Source organism: Calidris pugnax, unplaced genomic scaffold, assembly GCF_001431845.1.
Source record: "Calidris pugnax isolate Ruff unplaced genomic scaffold, ASM143184v1 scaffold128, whole genome shotgun sequence".
Lineage (NCBI taxonomy): Eukaryota > Metazoa > Chordata > Aves > Charadriiformes > Scolopacidae > Calidris > Calidris pugnax.
Genome location: NW_015090851.1, coordinates 1,949,118 through 1,961,897, shown reverse-complemented (window position 1 = coordinate 1,961,897; position 12,780 = coordinate 1,949,118). Strand labels below are relative to the sequence as shown.

Genomic DNA, 12,780 nt, shown 5'->3' with positions numbered 1-12,780 from the left:
AGAAGGCCTTTCAAAGTGTATTTCCCTTAATAGAGATTGCTTTGCTTTGTATATCTCAAGCTTCTCACATTTTATTAGTAACTTGAATCCCAAAGCTTTAACAGATACTTATAGCAATCCTGATAGCTGCAATCCTCTTGTTTTCCAATTACAACCCAGTGAAATTACAGATTCTTAAACTTTAATTTTTCTTTGTGATGTGAAAATTCAGGCAAAACTGGACTAAAATCAGGATAACTATGCTTTGCATCTGAATGACACTATGTCAGTGTAACAATGAAAACAATGCTAATTATTTCAAGGAGCCCAAAGAAAGAAACAGAATTGCTCCTACGTGACTGACTTACTCAGGTGGGTAAAATCAGCATAGCTAACTTAAAAAGAAAATTTTGCACACTTTTTTAGCTTTCCTTTCCCAAAATGAAATATTCTGGAATTTTGAAGTAACAAGTTAGCCTTACTTTCTTGCATTGAGGTAGCCAGCTTTCCGTGTTAGATTCCTATGAACAGGAAATTTTGTAGTATCAGGATCAGGCAAATACAGCGGGTCACTGGCTACTTCCAAGTCCTCTATGGTTTGTTGCATGTTTTCTCCTTCACACTCCATTTCCCTGCGAACACTAAGGTAAATAACATGCTATTAACAAAGATAATTTACTAATAAAGTAGAAACAGAAAAAATAATTAGCTCGATAATAGTCCAAAAGTCAACAAAAATAACTTACTTCTGTACACTTGTGCCAATATTGGTCAAAAATTCTTCCAATTGCTCAGTAAGATTTTCCGAACCCATTTTAAAAAAACTTATCTTTAAAAAAAAAGGGGGAGGAAAAGGGAGAATTCAGTCATTAATAAAACCACATTAACAATTAACAGATGAAACCATAGGAGGTTACATTTTCTCAGAGAACTCTGTTTTCATCCCTCATTTCCCACCAAAGCCTCTCAATGAAAGGAGCAGAATGCATGGGATTGTCTGCAAGTGAAGGCTGATGCTGACATTGTGGTGGGATTTTACTGTGTCAAGAGTTTGTGCCCAGAGCCACCTGGAGGAAATACACAAATATGCAGAATCTGCCCTGAAAAAGAAGCCAGGTTTGGTCTTTCAGTGATCCCAAGGTCTCTCTGTACTTCTTCAAGCCCACCGGTTTGCTAACTGTTGTGTTCTAGGTGGGGTTACTTGGGGGGTACAGGAGAGGGGACACCTGTGCGGGCTTGTCCTCTGACTGTAGACCCTGCCAAGGGGAACTGACAATATGCATCTTAAAAAGACTCGATATTTGTCCAGGAAACAAGCCACATCTGAATTAAGATGAGCCAGATGAAATCTCAGCACAGGAAGCTACAGGGCACTGCCCTTCCCTTTCCATTCTTAGATTCAGCAAAAACCTGCACCTGAACAACAGGTTGCACCATCTACTTTGTTACAGAAAACATTTAAAGCTTAGCTCTTAAATACAAGCTGCAGAGTTTCAAAAAGGAGTTCTTGGACTTGGAAAGCTTTCAGACAGTATGTAGAAGTTAATTTCTATTGAGGACACTGTGGCAGTGCCAAATGCTGGTAAGTTTGACTTTTTTTTAAAAAAAAAAAACCCATACTGACAATATACTTCTGAAAATACAAATTCTCTCGAAAGAAATTTTTCATTGCTGATTTTCTATTGCCCCCATCCTCAAATAAACCAATCATGAACTCATTTAAACAAAACCAAGCCAGAATGATTTTTAACGTTCCAGTTCTTCTTCCACACCCTTGATCGAAAACAGCAGTGATGTGACTTTGATGATTATCTCACCTCAGAATAGCTGCCACAGGAAAGAGTTTAACTGTCTCCACATCACTTTCTAAGAAGGTTTGCTTCCACATGGACTCGCAGGCACGAAAGTTTTAATCAGCTACTCCCATTAGTGACCCAGTGGAAAAAAGTACCCAGCAATGAACATTTAGGAAGCACATTAAATTTAGCCACCTGGCTTTTGGGGCAGAATTAGACCTTTATATTTGTCACTCTTACTTTCCTAAAAGATTCTCTGATGGGAGAGAGGACATGTCATGATCACATTTATATACTGAGTGGGAAATGATTAGTGCTGCTAATGACAGCGGTCATGGCAGCAGCTCTGACACCTACAGGGATGAGGATGGGGTATGTCTTTTTCTTCGCTTGCTTCCTTGGATTGCAAAGGAGTGATGGATCCGTACATCAACCTTCACGAAAAACTTTTAAATCTTCTTCAGACCTACAGCTTTCAGAATCTGAAATTACCTGAGCTTGCATGTATCCTAGCAAGGGTTCCAGCATAGCAATTTTCTTTTTGTACTGAAGAGTATTTAATGCACAGAAATAATGCATCATAGTCTGATGCTGCTTTTTCCTGGAAGTATATACATCTTCTGTAACTTCAGCCTTGATCTAAAGAGACACAGAGGGAGAGGAAAAAAGGAACGTTTGAGACTTGATATTCATCACATGCCTTCTGCACAGCTTTATAGCCAGCATGGAAAAAACAACACAGTAATGTTCTACCCTTTCTCATCCGCAATTGCATATTTTACCCTACAATTCCGCTTCTCTAACTTATACATGTGAGATACATGAAAAACAAATACAGCTTGCTTTTTTCCCCTGGAAAATGTGGTTATTACTTTACAAAGATAATTTGAACATCGTATCACACACAGCCTTCATCTTAGAGCATTTTCAGTGTTACGAGACAGGCAGGTATTGGGGAAACCTGTTTTTCTGTTCTGAAATAAACTGTCTAAACTGCTAAAACATAAACTATCAACCTTCAGGTGGAATTTGCCATACATTGTCTTCCATCATAAATATCTATATGATAGAAAAATTATTTTATATCTCCTCTAAAAATCTTAATATTAAGTATTTTGTTTTACAAACCTTTTCATTTTCCCTTCTTTTTGACAACCGACTGTATCTGGTAATGGCAGCATCATGGTCTAAGCAATCAAGAAAGAATTTATGATCATTTTGATAAATTAATGACTTATGAAACAGAGCAAAAAACCTTTTATGTCACTGTGTTGCACAGCCAGCTGAATGCAAAGTTCTGTCATATTAAAGTCTTTAAGAATCATTTAAAATTACTTAACTGCCACAAATGCTGAAGAAAAATTCTAACCAGATGCAAACATGTCCAAATTGTTACAGATTTCCCTAAACAGCTAGTAGTCAAAGACAGAAACCTTCTGTAAGTAGAGACAACTTTCTGTCAGTAAAACCTGTATCTAATCTTTCTTGCTTCTAAAGCAATGAATGTTAATATGTTTTCTACAAGGATATAGTAAAACTAGCTAAAAAAAGTAACTTCTGACAATAAGGAAAATAACTATCAAACTAATTTTAGGGGGAGTAAAATTTGTTTATCAAACTAGTCCCGACTTTAAAAAGTGAGCTAGCATCTTTTTCTTTTTTTTTGGTAGCATGATTCTAAATTATTTAATTATATATACATATTTATAGTATTGTAAAAAAGACTAATACAATTTGCTTTAACACTTTGGTACACAAAGTAGGGATTTACAAGTGAACCAAGGAAAGCTGGGTGCCCAAGTATCACTGAAAAAAATTTACACCTTAATTAGTCACTTTAAGCTGTGCAAATACCTTTCCTAGTTTTCTGAGCAAATTATCTCTACAATAATACTGTTGTCTTCTAATAGGTATAACATTAAATATTTTACACTTACCGTTGCTTGCAATTTGGAAAACTTCTTTAAGAGTTAGTATCTCTACAAAACAATATACCACAATTTAAGTAAGTTGTCATTAACATAATATATATTACAGTTCTGGTCTGAGCTGGGGAAGTAGAAACACAGGAGATGGGGAAGTATCACTGGATCAAAGGAAACCCCCAAATTAATTGTGATTCTTCCTACCTAAAATTAGCCATGTTCTAGATGGTTATGTAGTCTCACTGTGTCAGGAAACAGAAAACAGTACAATACTTAGTACTTGTTCTGATCTTGATTGTGGTTTTGTGTCATATTACAACATAAACAAGCAGAGAGCTATGTTCACTTTATGGCAAAGAAAAGACACAAAAAAACATGAGAAAGCTTTACAGAAAGTGTCTATGAAGTCCATAAAGAAGTATGGTATCATTAAAACTACATCAGTTGGTGGCTAAAAACTTCCAGTGGGATAGTTTAATTTGCTGTTATTGCCTCAGGGATGCTTCTTCAGTAAATATTAACAGGAGATTTATCCAGGTTTGGGTTTAGCTCTTATCATTTTTATCTGAAAACATTTGTACCCATTTGCTACACCAGCCTATTTACTTTAGCCTCTCAAATAAAATCTATCATAATCAGACACGTCATATATTATTTAGGCTAGGTAGGATAAGATGCAACTGTTACAAAACAGAAGGTGGAAGCATCTTATGCCTGCATGTAAGAAGCCACCTGTATTACCAGCAGGGCTGCAGAACCACCTTACTAAATCTTAGTCATGTAATAGGTACTACAACTTTGGCAGTTTTGCCTTTTGAGTTTAGTCTAGCCATTATACTGATGTCATGGTTTTACAATATATACAAATATTTCCTGACCATGCAAATTATCCCAGAAATTATTATTTTCTAATGTTTATAGTAACTGCAAAATTTTCATCTTGAATAGAAGGTAAGTTCTTCCATTATATCAGTAATACTTTTGTTGAAACAGTAATAGTGTTAAGTTCTTCAACTGCAGTACTCTTATGAATAGAAATAACTTACATTTTTTTTAAAATTGGGAGATGCATACTTTTGAGAGCTGAAAAATAAGTGTTGTATTCTATTTAGTGAAACAAGAGCTATGGAGATTAAATGCTATGTTTTTGCTATTGCTGCTGTTGATAAAAACAGTATTTGTTCAAGCACTCTACCTTTCAGATCCCTTTCTTTAAACTGGGTAATAGGAAACATCATTGCATCTGCAAGCTGAGTTGAAAGAACTGCATGGCATGAGCTGAGCTGTAGGAGACAAGAAAAAGAAGGAATTTTAGGAAAATAGTGCTGAGACTAAATCAAATCATGATAGGTTGAGATCCATTACGTTCAAAGATGACATGTACAACTCATAGTTTTGCACATTCATTTTTTTGCAGCTATTCTTTTCTAGGTCCCTGATCTCATCACTAGCTTTTTACAGAAGACCTTTAGAGCTTAGTATAGTTGAGAAAGTTTAGTAGAGAAAGTTCCTACTTTCCCAACTTTATTCCAAGTTACTGGATCACATCAGAAGATGGCCTCATACATTCTGATGACCAATCAAATTTCTCAGTTTCCTTCCAGCTACATCACAGCTCCTCTTTCACAGGTTACAGAGGTAGAACAGATGTGGTTTTTCTTACAAAATGCTGTTTAAGTAGTGTTAAAAGCAAGGAGAGGGATCACAGAAAAAAATCCTGATTCAGATCCTAATGGTGCTAAGCTGTCTTTCTGAAGAGTCCATCTCTAATCCAGAGAGCAGGAGGTTCCTTTGTCAGTCAGGTATCTGAAACCAGGCAAGACAATACCCTCATGAAAAACAGTTTCTGACTGCCATTCTGTAGTGGTTTTTGGCTCTATCTACATTAAGTTTAACTACATTCTTTCTCAACAACGTATCTTCATTTTGCTGAATTGATTCTTTATCTTCAGCTTATGTAACTTTAAATATATGCTGCAATATACTCCTAGGTGTACCTTACTGACAAATGAAAGCCATTTCTGTACCTCCTATCTTAAAAAAGGCTGGAATAATTAAGCAAGTTAGTGTCCATACATGACATCATCAGCAAAGTAAGTGACACAAATACAAATACTTGCCTCATCTATCACTTTTGCAAATTGCTGTAGAGTGGAAGTCATAACCTCATCATCTCCCCCGAGTGGAAAACGCTGGAAGAAAATAAAAGGAGGCGTGTTGTTTGCACTGTTTTCTGCCATTCACAAAACTATTTGAAAAAAAAAGATATCTGTTTTCAAAATAGACTGATAAATCAATCTAATTAATAGATTAAAAAAAAATAATAATCAGGAAAGATGTAGAATTAACATCTATTTTATCCAGCTTTGCCAAATAGTTTAAAATCACAAAAAAATTAAGCAATATTTGATGTTTATCTTAAACTTCTAGCTCTTCAATTATGTGATTATGTGAAATTGCAAATTATCCAAAAGAGTTTACTTTACATCCAAAAGAGTTTACATTGCAATGCCTTGATGGAGGCAAAAGTATGACCAAAATGGTCAAAACTGAAAAAACAAATGATCCACTTAAAACATTATTTGTGTATTTTCAAACTAATTTCCTGACTGGGAAAGAAGCAGTCCAAAGGAGACAAATCAGAGTAAAAGGTCCAATGCTAATTTAATTCTTGTTTTACTTCACAGCAGCTCTACATAAAACACTTGGAAATATTAAAAGAACAACTGTGTTAATTTTTTTTAGCATTTCCAGCTTGTTAGGTTACTCCCTCCTTCTTCTCAATGACCATAACAAACTGTAATTAAAATAAGGATATTTGGTGTATATTTTGATATCCGTAATGGCTAATGAATAAGAATACCATGCCCTAATCAGTTCTTCTAATCTGAAGCTAGTTCTTTTCAGTTGGATTTTGCAAATACTATATTTTGCTAGAAAATGGCAGAAACCATGCAATTCATTAAACAGCTGTGTCATTCATGTCATTCAAGTCCATTTGGTATTGTATCAGTTTTAAACCAATTCTAGTGACAGCACTGCAGCTACTTCTGGGGAAAAAAAAAAAAAGCAGAAATAATTTAATTTCTGCTACAATTTGAAGTGTGCACAGACGTCTTAAACAACATTTCCAGTCTGTCATTAGGAATATAAGACTTGTTTTTTTTTAATAAAAAACACTTCCATCTCTTCCTAATGGGACTACTGTAGGTATGAACATTTACTATTCTTTTGGATCGCCACCACTGTGGTTTTGATCCTATCTGCATTACACCTATGTGTTAGCAACAGTGCTAATGCAAAGGAAAAATAAAGCTTCGTCCCCACCCCTCTAGAAAGACTCACCAAACCAAATTAATTCATAAATAGTATCTTTTCCAGTTCACCTCATTAGGTGGAGAATGAGGATAGGGAGTGCCAGCCTCCTTAAAAGAAGTGACTTTTTGTTTTTAACATGCAGCTCAGAAAAGGGGTCCCAGCAGCACAGCTATAAATAGGAAACTCTTCATTGTACAGGCTCCCAATAGGAAAAGTTACAGACTCCACAATCTCTGTTTTTACAGATGGAATTATTCTCATAACAAGAGTAAATTATGGTTGTTAAATGGAGACTGCTATGCAATCTCTTCTCTTTCTGACTAGTAAAATTAAAGCACTTAACAATAAACAGGTTGATAAAATAAAAACAACCCCTCACCACCGCCCCAAGTACCCAAAACACTGATCCAAAAGTAAAATATTCCAGAACTTCATCATGGTAAGAGAAACCTCATTCTGTTTTAGTTGGAAGAGCTAATATGAAGACAGTAGATTCTTTTGGCAAAGATTCGAACCACCAACTACAGCAATTGATTTTATCTGGGCCAAACCTAAATACATTCTACATTGTGCTCTGGGAGATAGGGCTACACAAATACGTAGTCCTGACCACACAAAGACAACACTGACTTACACAGTACCTGTTTCTCATATTCCTTCAGAAGCTTTGAAGTCAGATGAGTTGCTGCACTTAATTCATTCTGATTTAACAAGAAAGAAACAAACAACAAAAAAAATGAGGTTGTTATCTTTTTATTTAAATTAATATGAAAAAAAAATCACATATTTGAAGAGGAAACTATTACAGACATAAAACGTAAAATCTGACTACAGATTTTCAGAAAACCTAAGCACCCTGCCCTTCCATTTTTCTGACATTACTGACAGTTACAGGCAATCAGGCTTTACAAATACCAAGTTCACAGCCTGTACTATGTGCGCCGATTTCTGTATTTTTCATGTTATGCAATGCATAGTTGCAATTAATTATTTCAAATTAGCTGCCTTAGCTACTGAATATTAGGAATTCGTTATCTGTAAAGGAAAGATTACAATGAACCTCAGTGCTACCTGTTTGCAAACAGACAGGACCTAATTAGCAGATTCACGCTACAGAACAATGTCATCTTTCATGATGTAGTTGAAGGAGAAAGTACAGAAATTAAAAGCCAAATAGAAAGGCAGTAAAATAAAACTATATCACTACTACATTAAATACACTAGTCATTAAAGTAAAAACAAGAGTAAAATACAAATATGAAAAGCAAGAGTGACAAATCATTAAAAGTCGAACAGTTCAAGTATATACAAATAAAAAATACAGCCATAAACTCAAATGTTCAGAAAAACATACAAAATAGATTCTGCCTTTGGCATAAAAATGCAGTTACTTATAGATGAGTGAAACATGGAAATATTGTGGGTTAAAAATAATCTTGCACTTGGTACATATTCTTATACACACTAAAGTCACGATGGGAAACATTTTAGAAACACTTAGGAAATACAATAAAACTACTAAAAGACCAAAAAAATCTTTTCATTTGTCATAAGAAATTACGTTGCAAAAGAAATCACAAGAATTTAATCTTTACCACTCCCTAACGTACAGAAAAACAATCATTTAATTCTTAGTTTATTTAGTTCTATATAGTTTTAAAAAAATATTGTTTATAGAAAAAATATTGTTTATAGTAGTTTTAAAAAAAGCAAGAGACATGAAATGTGGTTCAAAAGCTTTATAAAGCATTCAGGAATTCCATGAACACTACCTGTGCATCGTATATTCTGTGCATGGCTTGAAATAACTGATTGACGTAGTTGGAAATTGCAGCAGCATCTTCTTCAAATACTCCCAGCAAAGACCGAGTCTGTAAAAGCAAAACAGCCAAAATACTAATATGTCAAGTTAGCAAAGTAGTGTTTAAATGTAACAGAATTTAAAACTTAAATAGCATCGTTTCAGGTTTCATTACTGAAAGTTTTATAAACCCTCCAACACTGTTTACAGAAATGATACATGTCGTGTGCCAGAGAATCTTAAAGATACCACAGCTGAGCCTCACTCCTCCCGTCAGCCTCTCTCCAGGTTAACACATTTTCAGAAAGGAAAGGACCAAAGGAGATGAGTAAGTTTATAAAAAAGTTGGAACTGTAGGCAACTACTGGACCCACCACGGTACATCCCTAAGGAAAAGGGTAAAGATGGCTGGTATTCAGTAGTGTGCCAGCTACACACATCTCTTCTGCAGTGGGATCAAAACACTGGCTGTGGCTTTGTGATACCACCCATCCTGCACAGAGACAGCTGCTGGCTGTGCTTGGAGCTGCACCTCTGCAGTAACAGTCAATTCTGTCATCAAAAGACTGAGGAACTTAAAGCCAAGCCAAACCGAAACAGTAAAACCATCATCTTGTTGTTTTTAAGATACATGATCTTAAGATACTCCCCTCACCATCCACAGTTAAAGGGAATGAAAAGATCTGTCTTTTTTTTTTGTCCTTACCCCAGCTTGTCACTCAGGCTGTTCCTCAGCTGCTGTCACCCAATGCCTGCTGACTATGCATCCCATTGCACTGTCTGCATCACTGATGAGGGTGCTTAACAGTATCCACCTCAAAATCAACTTCCTCATCACTGTCCACCTATTAGACTTCAAAACACTGATCAGCACCTTTTAAGCCCAATTATCCAGCCAGTTCTACTACCCAGGCTGCAGTCTGTACCTCTCCATTTTGGCCAGAAGAATGTTACTGGAGACCATGTCAGAACCCTTGCTTAAGTCAAGGTAAATGACATCCACTGCTCTTCCCGGGGATGAAATGACTGACTCTGAACGAGAAGTCAATCAGGTTGCTCAGGCATAATTTGCCCTTAAGCTTAAATGAGATGCTGACTCAGTGTTCTTGCATCCTTTTTGCACTTGGAAGCGACGTTACTTCTCACCACAAGGATATCGAATAGCTTGCTTCCACCAAGACAAAAACCCAGGAGGGGGAAGAGCAGAGAAGGTACCTATAACTCTGCATAGGCTACATCTGCTTTTCCTCATCTGAAATACTGTTTGGGAAGCTTGGATGCAGAAACAGGAGTATTGCTTGCAAGACCCACAAAGTAAACCCTTCAAATCTAGTAATGTTTTAGCAAGAGGACTGTGCTTTGGTTTTGGATTTACTCTAAATTCAATGTCCAGAGAGAAATTGAAAGAATCATAAGAGTGTAACTGTTTGGAAATTCTCTTTCTTAGTCTTCCTTAGGCTAAATAACTGTAGTTTCCTCAAAGGGGAAGGGAAGGAAGTTATGGGTCCCGGGAAAAGAATGAAAGACTGACACAAGAAACCAAGAAACCTGGACATCAGGAAAACTTTTCTGATGAGATTAATGAAAAGCACTGGATCGCTCAGCATATGAATTGTGGGGGGTTTATTATTAGAAGATCTTGCTATGTTGAAGACTTGTCTTGAAATGATGTAGATTTTGGTCTGTCTCCCCCTTGAAGCATGGAGGTCTTTCTCAGCTACTTTTGTAATTTTCTGCTTTTAATGATAATCGAGGAGTACGTATTAAACCTGCATAGCTGACCATTCTTTTGACATGCAATTCTTGTATTTATCTTGAATTAGATGGCTGGTTTTCTCACAAATATGATCATTTCATATAATGCTTACAAGATACTTGAATTAAAAAAATATATAATCAAACATCACCATCAACACAATAAATCACTTTAATTGTGGTTCTAGTTTATAAAACAAAATGGAAAGGGGAGTGGAGGAGGAAAGAAGTGGCGAACTCAAATGTTTGCCAGGTGTGGCAACGTGTTGTGTCATCCTAATAGCTGTGACTCTCCCATTAAAGGAGGCATACATGAAAGAATGCAAAAGGAAAAATGACATGCCACCATAACCACTGGATTATACACTCATGACCTTTAAACCTGATCATAAATAAACCTGAACTTGTAATTTTATAGGAACATCATGTAAGGTTTTTGGATTGTTCTTACTCTTTAAAACCAAACACTGTAGAATTTGCTTAGCAAAACATTAGAGGAATTATTTACTCCTGTTTCCAGTAAAACTTCGCATCATTTTGCATGTTCTTTAAGAATCATTCACCCCATTTATGTGAGCAGATACAGTAGAAACTACCAGTGATAGGCTGGAGAAGGAAGCCAGCCAGTCAGACATCAGTGAATTGTCTTAATGACATTTTATGTCATCCTAGGTACAGCAGTGTAAGTGACATGAGACAGAGCCTGTACTAAGTCTCTTGGCTTTTTTATTGTGCAATGCTTTGGGAATACAAATAAGTCTGAGCAGAAACTCTCTCTAAATATATAAACACTGAGTGTGTGTGTAATGTATGTCCTAAGTTAATTAAATTGCACTGCTTTGCATAATAAAAGACAATGTAAGCTTGACATTTGGTTCATGTCTGAAAACACAGTGGTTAGATTTTTATCCTGCAACAACAGGAAATGAATGGGTTTTGCCATTTCAGAAAAGCCTTTCCTTCCCTCAGATGCAGAATAAATTTCATATGATGATTATAAACCTAAAGTTAGTGACTGAACCATGTCTGAATGAACAGAACTCTAGTCCATAGTTCAGCACTAAACAACGACCTAGGCTGGTGATCTGTTTCAATTTTACGGCTTAAACACGTCAATCGGAAAGTCATGGCAACTCCTAATGAAAGCAAGGTTTCTTCTTTCTTCAATCAACATTTGTTGCCATTTTCATTGCACTGGTTTCAAAATAACAGAAATGAACTAATGTAATAGAAGGCTATAGAGTCCTTGTTATGTTCTTCTAAGAAGTGGTTAGCCAGGATTCACCTGAAATATGAGGCTGACTGAAAGATGTAAAATTGTGTACCCAAAATAGAAGATATCAGTAAATCTAATAGTTTAAGCACATCAAACTCATGGGGCCAATTTAGGCTTTGCTAGTTCTGTACCACACATAACCTCAAATGAAAGATTCCAGAATTTATAATTATGTTCCAATATGTAACGTTTTTGCTTGACATTCCAGTCTTAAGTGCTTGGAAAAAAACCCCCCTACATTCCATTTTTTAGGGATCCTAAGTTTATCTTACATTTGACATTTCCTATAAATATAAATAGCTCTGACTTGCGTAGACTGAGAACAGACCTTCAAAAGATAATTTTGTTAAACTACTATTATTATACACTTTCAAAAATTCTTCCTCTTCAGGACAGTACATCAGACTCAGTCTCTGGGCCTGAGACCATACTACAGGCTAGATCTCATCTAACATCTAGTATTTCAGCTATATGGGGCACTGTCCTCCGGAAAGCAATGACACACTTTCTTCTGTTGCCTTTTCTAAGCCACCCCTCCACTTGATGTGCATTTGTTAAAATGCTTGTCATTTCAGGAGTTAAAAATCCCAACTAAGAAACAAAAGTTCCTCTTCTTACGGTTGAGGAATCAAAACTATCAATGCCTCTGCTATTAGAATATACGCTTGCTCATCTACATAAACAATACAACAAAACAAGGATCTTAATCCAGAAGGCTACAATAAAAGAAAATACATTGTAAAGTGGGGGGTTTCTGCATCTAGGAGAAGCACTACAAAGCACTTGCTGTTGTTGCTGCAAGAGAAACCCGTGCAATGGAATACAGCACTTCCTGCTCCATAGGAGTATGAAAAAAAAGAAATGCCCGTGCAATACACGGCATCACTGACAAAGGTCAGGCAACAGAAATGTGAAGGTATCAGAGCGATT

At 36.1% G+C, this 12,780-nt stretch overlaps 2 protein-coding genes across 2 annotated transcripts in view; one reads left to right on the top strand and one right to left on the bottom strand.

Moving 5' to 3' along the window:
• Positions 1–10,600, top strand: part of ASB14 (ankyrin repeat and SOCS box containing 14) — a 37,836-nt gene extending 27,236 nt beyond the window's left edge. The window contains exon 14 of the transcript XR_001412179.1: positions 9,030–10,600. The gene's annotated coding sequence lies outside the window, so the exon portion shown is untranslated. The remainder of the gene's footprint in view (positions 1–9,029) is intronic.
• APPL1 (adaptor protein, phosphotyrosine interaction, PH domain and leucine zipper containing 1) overlaps positions 1–12,780 on the bottom strand; it is a 28,891-nt gene that overhangs the window by 15,354 nt on the left and 757 nt on the right. The window contains exons 2-10 of the mRNA XM_014943174.1: positions 8,791–8,889; positions 7,660–7,719; positions 5,821–5,892; positions 4,896–4,983; positions 3,713–3,754; positions 2,904–2,962; positions 2,268–2,414; positions 726–808; positions 462–620 (exon numbers count right to left, since the gene is read on the bottom strand). Of these exons, the coding sequence (XP_014798660.1) occupies positions 462–620; positions 726–808; positions 2,268–2,414; positions 2,904–2,962; positions 3,713–3,754; positions 4,896–4,983; positions 5,821–5,892; positions 7,660–7,719; positions 8,791–8,889 (809 nt within the window). The remainder of the gene's footprint in view (positions 1–461; positions 621–725; positions 809–2,267; positions 2,415–2,903; positions 2,963–3,712; positions 3,755–4,895; positions 4,984–5,820; positions 5,893–7,659; positions 7,720–8,790; positions 8,890–12,780) is intronic.